This window comes from Zonotrichia leucophrys, chromosome 1, assembly GCF_028769735.1.
Source record: "Zonotrichia leucophrys gambelii isolate GWCS_2022_RI chromosome 1, RI_Zleu_2.0, whole genome shotgun sequence".
NCBI classification, from domain to species: Eukaryota; Metazoa; Chordata; class Aves; order Passeriformes; family Passerellidae; genus Zonotrichia; species Zonotrichia leucophrys.
In genome coordinates, this window is record NC_088169.1 from 98,454,002 (window position 1) to 98,471,444 (window position 17,443).

Genomic DNA, 17,443 nt, shown 5'->3' on the forward strand with positions numbered 1-17,443 from the left:
ACAGAGGGAAAAAAAGTTCTTGTTCTCTGTGGCCACAAAAAACCCCCAGTGAACTCCCAAAAGCGCGAAGGGGAAGCGCCAAAGGGCGGCAGGCACTACCAGTTGTCAGCACGCCCTGAACGCTCAGCACGCCGGGGTCCCACGGCCTCACCGGGGAGGGAGGGAGGGAGGGACACGCTGCCCCTGGAGATCCCACAGCCAGGGACAATGCCTGCGTCCCCACGAAGGCAATCCCCACCCGGCCGCCACCACCCCAGAGGCCTCAGGCTGCCCCTCAGCCGGCGGGACCCGGTGGCACCAGAGCCCCCCTCGCCCAGCCCGACCCCGACCGGCTCCGCTACCGCTCCCTCCCCTGCCGGCCGCTGCTTCCCGCCCCCTCCCCATCCCGAGCCCGCTCCCGACCGTGCCCCGCCCCGTGCCTGCATCCACGCCCATTTGCTAGATGCAGAGTCAATCAAGCAAGTCTACTCTTGCGATTGGCTGTCGTGCGGCAGCGTTCCCGCCCCCGGGCAGAGGGCCGCGCTGGCGGCGCGGCGCGCAGGCGCGCACGCAGTGTTGTCCCGGGGGTGGGCATGTTCCGAGGAGAGGAGCGGCCGCCAGCGCGCCGCGGGGAGGGGGCGGGCGCGGCTGAAGGAGCGGGGCCGCCGCCGCCGCCGGGGAGCCAGCCTCACTTCCTAGGAGTGCGGGGAGACCACAGCCTGCCGGGGGCTGCGAGCGGTGCCGCAGACAGACCTGTGCGTGTGCATCTCTCTCTCTCTTTCTCTCTCTCTGTCTCTTTTGCATGTGCCTGTAGGACTCTCCACACACGCGCGCACATTCCCACCCACCCGCCGGGCGGGCTGGGCTGGGGTACGGGAGGGCGATGCGGGCGGCAGGGCAGGAGTTCTCCGCGCTTCCCCCTGAGGCAGCGCTCGCTCGCCCGCCGCCAGCAGCAGCCGCACGGGGCAGAGTCCTGCGGGGCGGCCGGAGCGGAGCGGGACGGGCGCGGGCGGCGGGGCGGGATGGGATGCGCTCCGCCTGCCTCCCGCGGCACTGAAGCCGCTGCGGCCGGAGGGAGGAGAGCCTGCTCCGGGGAGACGCTTCTCCTGCGCTCCGCTCCGCCGCGGGGGCCGGGGAACCTCCTCCCTGCCGCCGGCTCTCCTGGCGGCCGCTCTCGCCCTTGGCAGCCGGCCGTGCGGTGCCGGTCCCTGCGTGTGCCGGGAGCCGGGTCCGTGTGCCGCCGCTGCCCCGCCTGCCCTGCGGTGCCTGCCTGCTGCCCGCGCTGCCTCCTCTGCTCCCTCCGCCCGCGCCTGACCCCGCTCCGCCGCGGCCTCTTTTGTTGTGCCGTGCCGGGCATGTGCCCGCGGCCGGGGCGCAGGGACGGGCAGGGTGTGTTCCCCCCTCCCGATGTCGGTGTTGACAATAAATCCGGGATCTCTTCTGCCAATGTAAACCCGGGCCAGGTGGGTTTACGCTGTTTGTCATGAAAAGTTAAGCTTGTTCCTAAACCTGCCCTGATCTTGCCCTTTCCTGCCCGTGAAGAAGGAAGTGTTGCCTCGCAGGCTGCGGCGGGCTCTGTGACAAGATGTTTTCGGAGCACCTTGTGAGCCTGTGTTTCTCTGTCCTTGCGGCCAGCTTGGCTCCCAGATGGCCAATTCCCTCAACGGCCGGAACCCGCGCAAGGGACGGATCCTGGGCTTCATCGATGCCATTCAGGATGCTGTGGGCCCCCCCAAGCAGGCAGCTGCTGACCGCAGGACTGTGGAGAAGACCTGGAAACTTATGGACAAAGTGGTGGGTGTCTCTGCGCGTCCGTGTATGCACACAGTGAAGAATGGAGCTATTTAAATAGGTACACAGGGGCAAACAGCTTCTTCCTGCAGCTATGAGTGCTGTGCTGCATGTGCCCCGGGGAGTAAGGGAGTAAGGGGACTTATGTTTTAGGTTATTTAAGCATCATTTGTCTTTTTTTTTTTTTTCCCCAGTGGCCTCTGGCTATGTTTTTTAAAATCTTGGTTTGTGGAAGGAAAACAAATGTGTGTCTTTGCCTTAGGCTATTGTTATTTTCAGATCCTTTAAAATGACTCAAAGTTGAAGAGCTGTCCTAACCAAAAGCTGCTTAACTTAGACTTGTAATCACATATTCTGTGTGTTTCATGTTGTGTCACACTGTTAGTCTGCAAACAAGACCTCTGAAATATTAAACTTCAGTTAAGCTAATTGTCCTGTGAGATATGTTGGTGATGGCAACATAGATGTGTTTGTGCTTTTAGGAATGTGCGTGGGGACTGGGGGATGTCACTCTTGTCAGTTTAGTAAACAGATTAGTATGGCATGCCTAACTTTTTAAGTATGTGTTCTGCATTTTAATGACTTATAAGTACATCTACTATTAATTTTGAAACTAGAAATATACTGTACTGAAACTCATTTTTCAGGAAGTGGGGGGATAGACTTTAGCTCTTATGTTTCCCCTCACTAGGCTGATACATTTTGTTTAGTATTCTTTGAAATGACAGCTTGTATCATAATGGATTATCTAGGAGAGTGCCTTACCAGTGGTAGGAAGAGTTTGATTGTAACATGGCTGGCTGTTCAGGAGAGGCAGGCACTCTGCTTTGCAGACTGGGTGATACTTAAAAGCTTCCTCTTGGAACTGCTGAGCAGTGAGGATTGCTACCTGTTGGCCTTGGGTCAGTATGGTGATACAGTTACCACTTTTAACTCTGATTCTCTGTGATTTAGTGCAACTCTTTGCTTTCCCTGTGGCTCTTGTGAAATAAGATGATCAACATTTATTGACATTTTCAATTAGTTGTACTGGCAGGGTGGAGACTAATGTAGTATGCCTTTACAAATGTTTAAGTATTTTTTAAAGTCCTTGTAGGCTCTGCTCTTTATTGATGCTACAAGAATAGTATCTGTTTTTCCACGGTGTTTGCTGGCAGCAATTATAAACTGAAACCCCAAGTTTAATTAAAGTGGTTGTTATCACAAAGACTTTGTTGCAATTTTTCTGTCAATGGTCAGCATGCTGTTAACCATGAGTTCTCTTGTGTTAAGGACTGCAAGTATAAATACTCGAAAGTAGCTACTCTTCTTCAGTAGGAGGAAGTTTTCAGCTTGGGAACAAGGAATCTGGTTTGTTGTTCAAACCACGTGGGGAATGCAGAGCTCTGATTTCCCTGTGTCAGGCCATTTACAGATCTTTACAGATATAGTAAGGTTATACCCTAATTTGTTTGTAAAATCACAATTACCAGAATGTCTTTATTCCACTGCTTGGATTTCTGGATTGCTTTCACTCATCCAATACATGATAACTGTATTTGTCACAGCCCATCAGAATAGCCAGGAAGACCTCTTTGGCAGAAGACACTGGAAGGGCTGGGCACTGTGCTTCCTTTTTCATTTTACTGTATAAGTGTCCTCAATTTGGATCTTTAATGTATCCTCTTTAAGCTGCTCTCAGTTAATCAAATTTTATTTCCAAATTGTATTAAAGTATACCAGACAGGATGATGTCATAGTGTGAGAATGCTCAAGCTTGTTGGTTGTGATTTTAGCATTTGGTACTTGTACTGAAAGGATGTGTTTGAGCAAATTTAATATGCTGGCAAACAGATTTAAATCTCATAGCCTTGTGTGGCAGCAGGCACAGGAAGGTCATTTTTTCCTCCATCTAGATCAAACCCAGGGATTAAAATCAGAAATAGAAACCTGCTCGGTCAACTGTTGTTCTAAATCCAATTTCTGGAGTGCGTCCTATGACTTATTTCTGTGGTGGGTGACTGATCAAATTAATACCTAGCAAAGGCAGAAGTTCTGCCAAGTCAGTAGGGTGCTATCCATAGTAAGGTTGTGGCTTGGAGGCCTATTTTACTTGTTGTAATAACAGTTATTATGCTTGTTTATTCTTTGACTATAGTAGCTGTGATAGTCATCTTATTGCTGTAGTAAGGTAGCTGAAGTTTTCCCCCAGTCTGATGATGTTAAGAAAATGAATAATGGAAACAAAACAAAGCTTTTATCTTGACCAAACACTGAAAAAAGAGAAGCCTTAAAAACTAGTGGCAGAGCTCAATAATTTCTGGTTTGCATTTTTTTTCTTTTTTAAAATGGATATATTCTTCATTTCTTTCTGTAATTTTGTCCTCTGGCAGATGAGGTTTTCTGTATTAATTACTTGTTTTCAACAATAAGGGATTAACCAAACATTCCTACCCTATGAGAACTGTGCTATGAGAGTAGTTTTGTGGTGTATGCAAAAATTCTGGCTACCTAGACACCATGCAAACTTCTTTGTGTAGAATTGGTTATGTGTCCTGCTTTCAAATTGTTCAGATTTCATGATAATGCCAATTTTCCATGGGCTGATACTTTAGATTGGAATAGGAAGAATATTACAGTTCTGTTTGGGTGCTCTTTAAACTTTTATTATCAGTGTGAAGATAATAATGGATTTTGAAAAAGAGTTCTTTAGCAGGACAGAATGTTTGAATAATGCTCCTGCTTAGAGCCTTGTTTGTAAAAGTTACTATAAGCAACATTCTTGCAGGGAATGAAAAAATAATCTGCATGTAGATAATCAGTGAATGTAAATTGCTATCTGTCCATATATCTTTCCTTTTTATACTTCATACACTGGGCTCTATACTTTTTGTGGTTTATTGGTATGTCTTATGTAAATTTACAATGTTACCTGCATTATTAAAGGGAAAACAATATTAAGCATCAATGTCAAGCTTCTCTACTGCTTTTCTCATGGGTAAGAAATAGCTTTATCATTAAGAACCAAGAATACTTCAATTTCTGTGCAGTGCTAAAGATAATATTTCTTTTATGGCTTAGAAGGCTAGCCTTGCTTTTCAATGCTTGCATTGTATAGGAAAGTTGACCATATATCTCTGGACTTGCAGGAAGCAAATTACTGTTTTTAAAACACCATCTATATTTTGGAAAGTTTGTATCCTGTAAATAAATGAAAAATGAATATTGTTAACAAATAAGTTTTCCTTTAAACTGTGCATAAATTACATGAGCTTTTGTTTTTCTGAGTTTGTAAACCTGATGGCTTTTAAAACTTAGACCCTAGCCATGTATTACTATTAGAGAAAAATGGTATGTTGAGACCAGCTAAGGGAGAGAATTACTACTATGTAAGCATTGGAGTAGTTAGGACTGTTTACTGCTTGGTCTATTTAGAGTAGTCAGTACTATTTTTTTCACACTTCATTCCTGTGGGATTAAAGCTGGTAAAATCGTGAGAAATTCTGAACAGGATTTTTTTTAAAAACGGGTGTATTTCATCAACTTTTAATCACTTTTCATTCCTCCTATGCATTGGGCCTGAAAATAATTAAATTTTCTACTATGTAGATAAACAATATTGACTAAACTATTTGGGTGCACTGTCACGGCCCACCAGTTGCTTGAGTCTGACTGTATAAATGCAGATGGCATTGATTTGCTATTTAGTAATTATTTAAGAGCAAACTAGAGTGCTTCTCCAAAGCTTATACTATTGACCTAGTGAGTAAAAGCTGTGTTACCTCTGCAGCTTAGTATTGTGGTTTTCTTTAAATTAACGTCTGTCAGCATCTGAGTATACAGACCATGGTAGTTGAAACTGAGTGCATTGGTTATCCTTTGCAAAACTTCATGTAATTGATTCTATGGTCACAGTTGGTAGGAAATCTTATGTCCTGTGTCTGCTGCTTATGGGAAAGGAATACAACATTAAACAGAAACAGAAGCTTCTCTCTTTCTAATTGGAAGGAAGTAAAATTACCCTCCAAAGTCAACTGTCCTTGTGTGTCTGTGGCATCAGCATTCTTATTGTTTATTCTTCCACTGTGGAAACATATGGCTCAGTTGCAGTGTGGTAGCTGTTAAACAAGCACTTACTGTATTCTCAGGAAAAAGATTGGTGTTTGGGTCACCTCTACTTATATTCTGATGAGGGCTTTTCTTCCTATGGAGAATGAAATGCATTGCAGTTAAGGTAACTTCAGGCAGGAAAAAATCTGTGTCAAAGAAGCATAATGTTCAAACTTGCAGAATTTTCTTTATTAGCCCCTCCTGATTAAGTTTTTCAGAATTCCTTGTTGTTGCATTGGATGTAGTGGGTTGCTGGAGAGTTGTTATGGTATCTTAACTGCAGAGCTGCCTTTATGCTGTCTGTGGTGTGTCAAGGTGTTTTCTAATTCTTTGACTGCTTTGTGCAGCATGGCAGAAGAGCTTGTCCTGTTTGGAAGTGTAGTTTTGGAAGTGTGTGAGCATTGATGCTCCAATTGTTCTGAGCCATTCAGTGCAGCTGAAAACAGCGTTTAGCGGATGTCCTAGTCATTAGATACTCACTCTGTTTTAGCTGAGTTACTTTCCTTGTATTGTCTTTGACTAGCCTTAGGTGTTTAAACACATTGTGTTAAGGCTGCTGTCCTTTGCTTGAACAAGGGTGCTTTTGTCAAATGAGTCAGGGGCTGTCAACTTTGCTTTAAATAAATTCTGATCAAATAGAACATAGTTTTTAGCAAGAAATTAATTGTCTGTGTACAATCGGCCTCCAGTACTCTCATCTCAAATGATGCTATGAAAAATGCCTTATAACGTAAGAAAAATATCTTCAAAAGTTTTGAGTAGTGGCATTTATTTTGGTTAGGGTTGGGTGAGAAGGGGAGAGGAGGTTAATATTTTTCTGCAAAGGAACTAGAGGTAAATTGTCTGGAAGTTCCAGAGTTAACTGTTTCAAAATCAGTTTCTGGTAGATTAAGGTAATGCCTCCGTTTTCACAGAGTTGCAATCTTGTTGTTTCTGTGATTCTGGATTAAGCACTTGGATTTTCCCTGAGTGTGAGCTACTGAAAGGAGCTTAATTTTGTTTCAGTTTGCCTCAATAAGAGAGGTATTTTTTACTAACTTGCTTACTGCCTTTCATTTTTTTACCACTGAGTGCTTGCTAAATATATACATGCTTACTTCCAGTCATAACAATACAAAAATCACACAGTGATATGATTCATGTCCGCTCCTCATGTGTTGGTGAGAGTTGCCTTGTAGAGTGCAATATAGATTTCTTTATTTTAGGGATGTTGGGGTTTTTTTTGTGTTTGTTTGTTTTGAGTTCTGTTTTCTTTTGAAGAAAGCTCTTGGCAAATCTTTTGCGTCAGCAGGTGTCTTTTCTTACTGCTTACTTTTAATTGTGAACTGCTGTGGTATGTGTCAGGACATCCTGACTGGAAACCATATGGTTTACCAACCATCTCCTTACAGACTTACTTCCTTTGAAGCCTTGTGTACTCTGTAAAGTGAAGGAAACCTTATACTACTTCAGTGGTCTCTGATTTGAACATACTATTAGTGTTTTTTTTCAATTATAATGCATAAAGCTAATGAAGGTGTTGAAGAATTTTTGTGTGGTTTTCTTGAAAGCTTGTTCTAAAATGGAAGGTTCTGGTAATGTGCTGTATTTATCTCTCCAAATTCAGCAGAAAGTGTTGCCTTGTAAACTATCTCGTATGTAATGATATGAGACTGAAGAAAACTTTCAAGAACTTCTGGAAGAAAATATAGTTCTTCCTTATAAATGGACATTATTTCTGTATAGCTGAATGGGCTGATTGTTGAAAATACAGCAACCAGCATAAGCAAATTGCTTTTTCTTGTTTTAATGGTATTTCTAATATATATGAAATCACTTACATTCTGCTTATTGGCACATCTGAGCAAAAAGACAGGCTTCAGATAGGTAATTAATTCTTTGTTTGTGAGATTTAAGTTAGGGTAAATAAGTAATTCAGAATGATTGCAGCCTTCTCTGCTTGTGGTCTGCTCTCATTGCTGACTTTTTTCTCTGAATAAACATTTTGATCTTTCAGATGATTTTTCCCTTATGCTTGTTACTTCAGAGTGTTGTGAGGCTTGATCAGTGACAGATTTGTGTCACCTGTAGTTGGTCTTGTGAAGAATGTCATTCTAGTTTCAAGTTTTCACTAAACCAGAAATCACAGTGAACTCAAAGTTCAGAGGAAAAAAAGAATCTGGTTTTCATAAAGATTTTCACTTCTGTATTTGGGATTCCAGTTCTTCTTACTCTTCTACTAAAAGAAATTCCTGTATGTCTCTGCATGGATGATTTTCAGGTCTAGCTACACATGTAAGATTCTTTGCCTGTGTTACTGACATCTCCTTAGAGAATTCTACCTGTCAGCCTAACTTCAGTGCTTTTCTGATCTTGCAAGAATCCTATCATAGCCAACCTTTATTCTTTGAAAATACTGCTTTGGACATCTCCTAACCCACACCTGGGGCCCTGTTGTCCCTTTTTAAAATCCTGATGACCTTATCTATATCACATAAAATAGAAACAAGTTATTTTCATTTTCAAAGCTCTTGCAGTTGTGGATTGCAGTTTCAGACTTCATTACTGGTCAAGAGATGATCAAATATGCTTTAGTTTTTTTTCTGTTTCCTTCCAGCACATTCTCAACTTTAAGGAGTTTGTAAGCCATTAAATGATTTGAGAGCTTGCTGTGGAACTTTGCAGTTTATGTCTAGAAATACCAAACTGCTGGTGTTCAGTCTCTGAACCATTCTTCAGCATGTTGAACAGCTCATGTATTCATATTTGTCTGCTTCCTTTTTTTTCCCCTACTGAGATGTAAATTTCTCTGGGATAAGGATGTTCTACAACATGTCAGAAGGCTTCCTGATGTATTACTTTGTCTAAAAGTTGAAAGAATAATAGAAATTACTAAAATAATAATCAGTGAAATGAGGGGAGCTATTGCAAATGTTATGTTTTAAATACAGTTTCAGATGGTGTTAACTTTTTAAAAACTTCTAAGTGCTTGACTTTTGTCCACTCTATCTCCACTTTTCTAACTATGACTGCCTGTTACCTCAGTGTAATTGCCTGGTTGTGTTCTTGCACTGTATGTTTCAGACACAAACTATTACCTGTTTGCTTTGCTGTTTGGGGTGCATGAAGGTCTGTTAGTGGCAGCAATCTTGATGCAGTGCATGTCTTAATGGTGTAGATGTAGAAATTACAGGAGAGGTCAGCAATAGTGATAGGGCTCTGAGTAGAGAGGTTGAGTGTTACAGGATACAGGTTTGTTCCCCTCTCTCCCAGAAAAGCTCAAGGATGCATTTTTTCAAGTTGACAGATTAGTAGGAATAGGAATCTCCTTTCAGCAGTATTAAGATGTTTTTATAGCCTCATTAGTTACCTCAAAAGAATGTCAAAGTCACTAATATATAATGTGACAATCTCCAAATGATCCCTATAAAACTTTTATACCACATGGTCTTAATTTCTTCATAAATATTTGCATATGTACAGCTGCAAACACATCTAGATTGTGTCCCTATGCAATGCTTTAGCTTACCTTGAGTAACTCAGTGCATCAGCAGTCAAAAACTACTTGTTAGTTTTACTCTCTTTTTCTTCTAGAGCAGAGCATTACAGAACAAACTATCAGAAAATGTAGATAGCTCAGAAACAATTCTAATCTTGTTATGTTAAGGATGTGTAGGAAACAAACAGTACCTTTCTCTTCCAGTAACATTTCCAGTGGGAACTAGATTCAAATAAAGATATTCTATTAGCCTAAACTTATTCTTTGTGTAATACATATTCAATCAATATTTGTGCCATTTGGGATCACAATGATTCCAAGTCCATTGAGGTGTTTTCTTCTATTTGGTTTAAATGGCAAAGCTTTAGTAGTGAAGGCACCACAGGGATAGTTTTGCTGAGGCACTGCCAGAAGATTCCCTCCTGTCCAGTAGAGCAGCCAGCTCCAAGATGGATCTGCTGATGGCCATTGGCAACAGTGGTTGTTCTGGGCTAATGCCTTAAAGAAGGGGGAGAAAAGCTTCTGTGCAGAAGCAAATTGCAGCCAGGGAAGAGGAGAGTGAGAATGTGTGAGAGAAACACCTCTGCAGCCACACAGCTCAGTGAAGGAGGGGGAGGTGTTCTGGGTGCTGGAGCAGGGATTCCCTCCCAGCCCATGGTGGCGGCCGTGCAGGTCCACAGTGGAGCTGACATTCACTGTAAGCCACGGAGGACCCCATGTCAGAGCAGGCTGATGTGGGCTGTGGTACCCTAATGAACCCTAAAGTGCTAGAACAGGGCAGGACCTGTGCTGCCATGGAGAGAAGAGCCCACATTGGAGCGGGTTTCCTGGCAGAACTTGGGTCCCTGCAGAGGACCCATGCTGGAGCAGTCTGTTTCTGAAGGACTACACCCTGTGGAGGGGATATGTTGTAGAGGAGTTTGTGAAGAACTGGATATGTTCTAGAGGAGTTTGTTGAGAACTGTGGTCTGTGAGGAGGACTCATGCTGGGGAAGTTCAAAGATGACTGTCTCCTGTGGGAGGGACCCCTGTCTGGAGCAAGGGAAGAGTGTGAGGAGTTCTCTCAAGGAGAGAGGAGTGGCACACAAGGAGTGATGGACTGACCACAGTCCCCATTCACGGGGACTCCTGTGGGGGAGGAGGTAGAGTGGAAAATAAAATTAGGCCCAGGAAGGAGGCAGTGATGGGTGGAATGTGTTTTTAAGGTTTGGTTTTATTAATTAAATGAATTAAGTTCCCCGAGTCGATGCTAAATATCTTAAGTACCTGTGACAGTGTTTGGTGAATGATCTCTCCCTCTCCTTGTCTTGACATACAAGTCTTTCGTTATGGGTAGGGGAATGAGAAAGAAGCTTTGGTGGGCACCTCCTTGCCCAGCCAAAGGCAAAGCACTGAACTTCTGTTCCAGCCAGGAGGTGGAAAACAATGACTTTTTAATATTTTTGTTTCCTTGTTTGCAATATCTGTTTTTGAGTGACCCAAAGTCTGTCTGTTGTAGTTAATAACTTTTGAAGCACTATCACAGTTCAGCCCATTTTCTTATGTGCAGAGCTTTCAAAATTAAATGTCCCTAGGGTCTCAGAGACTGTATTGCTGGATAAAGAGAGCCAGTAGATGACAAAGTAATTTATGTCAGTTCTTAGTAGATACTTAAACACCTGTAGCTAAGTTAACCTGCAAAAAACAGATATGTATGAAAGTACTGCTCTTGGCATTTTTGCGTGCTGTGTTTTGATATGCTCCTTAGCATATATTAGACAGGAAAAAACATACTTTCAGGGCAAACTCACAAAACATGTAGGTAAGCTTGTTTGCTTTTTACAGATGTGACAAGATTAAGTGAAATTTTGCCTCTTTTGACATTAGAGACTATGTTGGAATTTCACAGAATATAAATGAAGTAGGATTTAATTCTTTGGGACTGGAGGCTAGAGAAGTATGTTATACCTGATAAATTGGAAAATATCAGATCAGTTTTTGTCTCAATGGTTTTCTTGTCTTTTACATCCTCTTTTTTTTCTTATAGGTAAGATTGTGCCAAAACCCAAAGCTTCAACTCAAAAACAGCCCACCTTACATACTTGACATTCTACCTGATACTTACCAACATTTGCGACTTATACTGAGCAAATACGATGACAACCAGAAACTTGCACAACTCAGTGAGAATGAGTATTTTAAAATCTACATTGACAGCCTTATGAAAAAATCCAAACGGGCCATAAGACTCTTTAAAGAAGGAAAGGAAAGAATGTATGAAGAGCAGTCACAGGACAGGTAAGCTAAATACTTAAATGTGAAGTAGATCATCTGGTCTGTCTGTATTCTTAGCACTGTTGGCTGCAGTCATTGTGTTTTGACATTTTTAATTATTCAAAGAGCAGAAATATTTATTGCTTGGATTCATTGACCCTGCAGTTCAATCAGTAATTTGCTGGATTTGTTTCACTGTATGCTCTAATCTGTCGCTTTGTGACCTTTAAAACCAAGTGCATTTCCTTCATAAAACATTCATTTCATTGTAATTATTTATTCACAGGACTTACAGTATGTAGTTTTTCCTGTGGTAGAGAGAGTGACTGTTCACTTGGATTGAGCATGACCTCCCTCCCTACCCTACATCCTTAAACTTTGGGAGCCATGATGGATATTGACTTAGAGTTTTCTCAAGTGATGGAATGAAGCAAAACAATATTCACACTTTTTAAATATTATGTGATTTTATGGTGAGGTAATGATAATGCTAGTTTCATGCCTTGAAACCTTTTTGGAAATCTAATGGATTCTTGATTTTTAATGGTTCAGTTTTAATAAAAGGAATTAATGTCCACTTTATCTGCACTCTTGTTGGTAACTGAGGAAGTTTTTAATATTTGATTTGATTGCCTAATATTTTAAAAAATAATATCTCAGGAAATTCTGTGCAAGATCTGCAGTCTTGTTTTGGGAAGAGGGGGATACAAGTTGTTGTGGCCATTAGTCTTTACCTTGTGTGGTATTACTGTAAATCTGTGCAAATGAGGGAGACACTGCTCTTTCTGAAGTCTCCTCTTTTTAAAGGAGATAGTGGGGAATGAGATTACAAGTGAATGGAGGATTAAATTCCTGCTCTTCTGTCTGTCTGCACTTGAGCTCTGAGGCAGGCATGGTGGCAGTGTAGTTTTACAGCTGGTGAAATTGTTGGTAGAAGTAGTGAAATGTCTGCATTCTTGTAAATGTCACTGCTGTTATGTTTGAATTGTACATATGTTCCTTCCAGATCTTTGGCAGTGATTATAGCTACTCAGTCTACTCTGGTAGTCTTTTGGGCTTGGTAGGGGGTCTGAAATTTGCTTGACACCTAAGGACTTTTTCTTAACATCCAAACTGTCCAGGTGTGAATATACTTAGGCAAAAATGTTCCAAGAGGAGCAAAATACACAGTTTAAGGTATTTTAGGGATCAGTAAAGACTTTGATGAATGAATGGTTTTTGTGTTTGAATTTGTGTGTAAAGCCAAGTTTTCACTGTAGATGTGTTCTTACCAGAACTTTTGAGCGAGTTGTTTTTCACTGAGCCTATTGCTGCCTATTTTAGGTATCCCATTTGGTGTATGAAGAATGACAGAAGTCATTGTGTGTCAAAGGAAATATGAACTTGTTATGACAGGGGAAATTTGACAGAAGTAGTTTGATTATATAAGCAGGTTTTATTTTGACTTACCTGTGTTGTATGAAACCTTAATCTACTTACAGGTTTGCTTAAAGTTAGCAAAAATTAAAGCAAATTTCACTGTCACTTTTTCTAATTACTTGCTATGAGCTCTGTACAGTCATTCAGGCAGTATTTTAGTAACTCTAGTGGCTAGAGTTGCTTCTTTCCAGTTACCCATTACATTTTCTGTGTTAGGGTAACAGTGGTGATAGAAGGACATTTTTTGGGAAGCACAGGTGTGCTTCCTTTGAAGAAGGTGTAGTTAGCATATTTGCTGTCTATTTGGGTCATTCTTGTGAGATGGTTGGTGAGGGGGGATTTTAAAACAAATCATACTAATAAAGTTCACTGAATCATAATAATTAGTTCAGGCTTTTAAAATCAAAAGGCTTTTAAAATCAATTATTTCAGAAGGTGACAGCTGTCTTATTTTGCCTAACTGATGGAGTTCAGAGCTTGAAAATAGGAGCGTAATGGAAATGTTTTTCTTGTATTCAAATTGTTAGCTGTGTTTCCTGTACAAATTGCAATCTGACTTAAAACAAAAAAATTGTAAGCATCACTTCATTAGACCATGACCCATGTAATTCCAAGTAAAAGTCTATTTCTTTATGATTTCAGTGCATCGTCTTTCATGCACTAGTGATGCTTTATCTGTATGTGTGTCCTAGTTTTAAGTTGAATTAAGGTGTACTTGCTTGCTGAGCCATATGACGCAGTATCTTCAATATACTTGATCCTGTTAATTTTTGGTAACTTTGCAAAAGAAGTTTTTATTATGTTTTCTTTGCTTCCAAATATGCTTGCATTGACCTTATTTGTTAGCATTTTTGTGTAATTGTAGCAGTGATCATTTAAAGATTTTGTTTTTGAAGATGCTTCCAAAATGACTGTCAAATTGTAGTCAATTTGTAGTCGAATTATTGGGAAATAGTCAGTTTTAAAAAAAGGTAAGGCAAATGTTGGCACCTGGACAGTTTCTGTGGTTTTCATTCTTACTCTGTTTTGGTTCCTGGATAAAAGGGCGTCATGGAAAAGAGAAAAGCGTCATTCTTCATAAATCTGATTGGTATAATTTTAGTCTATTAGCATTATTGACTAATCTTCATTTCTATAGTGATGGTACATTTTGGAACCAGTGCCAATATGCATGTGATTTTGTTTGTGTGATGACACAAAAATTACTCTATTGCGAATAATTTATCATAAATTTTAGTTTTCAAAGATCTTTTGGATGAAACAAGTTAGAGAAGCAGCACTAATGTAGTGTAAGCTTTTGTGTCAGCCATTTGTACATAATCTGACTGCCACAGTATCTTGTTTCCATATCAAACACACATGATGACCATTTAAGAGTAGTTGGTGCTGCCATTCTGTACTCTATTGCATGAGTCTCGCTAAGGGAAAATGGGGTTTGCAAGTTTGTTTCCTGTGCTTAACTGCTTCATTTTGTGAGTATGGTGTCTTCTACAAAATTATGTCCTTTCAGCCTTCTTGCTTAATGAACTAAGAGATAATGTCCAGTAAGTTCTGTAAACTGTACTAGATACAGATCATGCAGAAGTCTTTCTGTAAATGAAGTAATTTTACTTTTTGTCACAGATTTTACTTTTTAAAAGGTTATTAACACAAGATTATTAGAATTACTGGTTCAGGCTCGTCTTCTCTTAAAAGGCTTTCTCTGTCTTTGAAGGTTTTGGGGTTGTCTTTTCTTCTTTTCTTTGCTTTTCTTTTTGCCCTTTGTTTATTGGGAAGTAAACTAAAGCTGGAAAGCATCATTTCAGTGAAGTCCAAACTTCCTTCCTTTTTGCTGTATTCCAGAATTAGGCATTCAGAAAAAATAAAAACTCTGTTGAATGGCAATTTTTGAGACAAATGTGTTATCCAGGTGTAGAAATCAAGCACAGAAGTTATAATAATAAGACTATAGGAGGAATAAAGTGGCAGTGAGGAGATTACATTTGGATTCATTCAAGGTGCTGGACATAGTCCTCACTTCTTACTAATGGAGACAAGTGGAGGTTTTCTGTGATTTCCTGTAAATCATAACCTTAGAAGAATGTCTTGAAATGGAACTTTTTTCTGACTTTTAATATTGCTTGCCTTCTGCTATAGGCCCTTTATATGAGGAGAGGCAGAAAAGTATAAAACCAGGGTGTATACTTGTTTTTAATAATCTTTTAAAATGCTCCTTGGTTCAGCCAGAGTTGGTTGGCTGTTTGTTTTAAAGTGGTATTCCAGAAGTGGAAGATAGATATTTCTAAAGTAGTAGATGGTACAGATGAAGATGTCAAGAGGAGACCTGTGGTGATTTTGTAGTCAGTGTAGGAAGATGTGCATGAAGGAGATGTCAGAGTCAAAGAAATCCTTCAAGATGATCACAAAACCACTTCTGTTTCTGTCTAGAAAGTCTTAATAAATTCTCTTGTGCATCTGGCCATTTGGTGTCTTGATTCAAATTATGTGTTTCTGTATTGTACAGCTTGTTTAAATGTTGGTGCAGAATTCTTATAGTCTCTCAAGCCTTCTAAGGAGGTCTTATACCTGCAATTCAAGTGATAGATCAAGTTCTCCTTTGTTACTGTTCATGGGTGTTAGTGGGTTTATAGAGTATTCCATTCCTCTTCCTGAAGTCCGCGTTGACTGCTGTGGTCAGTTATGGTTCTTGGATCAAGTCCTCGAACTGGTGCATTAAAGTACACAACATTCTTTCTGCTGCAGAAATTTCTCACCTATTTCTCCTTATTTTGATAGTACAGACTTGATAAGAAGTTAAAATAGTATCAGGATGGGTGTCAGGTGTGCCAGCTGTAATGCAGTAGCCCTTTGTGAACTTCTGTCCTGTGCTGTGAAGTAACTTACTCTGCTTCCTTGAATTACCTCCGCTTATATCACAACCTTGCTGTTTTATTTATAGGAATTTAGGAAGTTTATAACTTAGCTAGCTTCACAACTTGTTTGTGTCTCCAGGCAGAGCAGGTTTTGTTGATTGTGGGAAGGATCAGGAAGAGTAAAGTTTTAGTTCAGGATGATTTTGTTTGGAGAAGTTAAGATTGTTTTGGCTGATGTTTTTTTGTTTGTACAAATAGAATGTACAGATTCAGAAAAGGATGTTGTTAGTGGCCCTTTCCATAGAGCCAGTTTTGACTTTTGGTGGATATCACATAGATAGCTTCATAATTGTTGAATAAAAGTTAAGAGTTCCTTGGTATCCTGTGATTTGTTCTGTTTTCCAAGCATATTATGTAATTTTTGGTCTCCAGTAAATTCCTCTAAGCTATACATACCATCAGTCTGTTGCTTAACATGATATATAAACCCCTAAACTTAAACTGTCTCAATACATTTTAGGGATATAATATATTGACTATTCTAGTCTTGCTGAAGCTGAGAGAAAGGAATCTAGGATTTGGTTTTTTCCTTCTTGTATTTATTTACCTGTATTTTTAGATCATTCTTTCATTAGATTTTTAGTGGAAGAAATTGCCTTACTGTGCTTAAAAGTCTTCTGGAGTGTTCGCCCATTGCTCCTGTGTGTCCCTAGAAAAAGGAGGGCACTTTTTCTTTCGATGTATAATGTATGATAAGGTAATTGGGAATGGAACCTGGCTACAATAAATAGCCTCTAGCAAAGGGGCTTCTTCTGAGAAAAAGTGAGTGCATGAGTGATTAGATGGGGTTGTATAGGAGGAGGAAATGCAATCAATTTTTTATTTTTAAGCTTTTACGTTATGGTGATAATTTCCACCTTCTTCTCCCCTCCTGTTCCTTAGATGTGATGTAAAACCAGATGTAAACCAAACAGCTTTAATAAACTCTTTGGTGTACCTGACCCGCATGAGTAGTTGAGCTTCAGTGCAGATTTGGTGGAGCACAAGCTGTTTGCTATTTTTGGTTACAGTTTAAATTAAAAAAGGAATGTTACACAAATACACTTTTCAGACAAAGAGACTCTTGTTGCAGAGGGCAGGTGAGAACGCGTGGAGGTTACAAATGGTAGAGCAGTATTATGACAGCTTGTTCTCAGCATAAATGCAAACAGGCTGTGTGACTGCAGTTGTTGTAAGGCCGTATTTGAATTTTAGATTTTTTTTTATCATCTCTAGTGCTTGGGGGCGGGTATTGTGAAATGAGAACAAAGGAAGTATTAGTACCAGAGTTACTTAGAGGCAACTATTTATTCAGATTGCAGAGCAAGACAAGGATTTCTAAAACCACAAAGGATCCTAATGAAAAAATAATGGCTTGTAAATTCTTATAATTGATTTAGATCCTTGATTCATATCTAGTTGTGTAGAGGAGAGATATGGGCACTTTCTTTTACTTTTTACTTTTATAAAGTCAAATAGCATTTTTTATGTTAGTGAAAGGTCTCTTTCAAACGTTTTACAGGTAATGTGGTGTTGGTAGTCA

At 40.4% G+C, this 17,443-nt stretch overlaps 1 protein-coding gene across 3 annotated transcripts in view; it reads left to right on the plus strand.

Annotated features, from left to right (window-relative positions):
- The first annotated feature begins 578 nt into the window (after window positions 1-578).
- CBLB (Cbl proto-oncogene B) overlaps window positions 579-17,443 on the plus strand; it is a 127,128-nt gene continuing 110,263 nt past the window's right edge. For 2 of the 3 annotated variants that reach the window (XM_064725053.1, XM_064725060.1), the window contains exons 1-3: window positions 1,221-1,442; window positions 1,615-1,773; window positions 11,364-11,614. In XM_064725053.1, the coding sequence (XP_064581123.1) occupies window positions 1,335-1,442; window positions 1,615-1,773; window positions 11,364-11,614 (518 nt within the window). In that variant the 5' untranslated portion in view covers window positions 1,221-1,334. Of the gene's footprint in view, window positions 735-1,220; window positions 1,443-1,614; window positions 1,774-11,363; window positions 11,615-17,443 lie in introns of those variants that run through there. The other variant, XM_064725044.1, reaches the window with a different exon arrangement.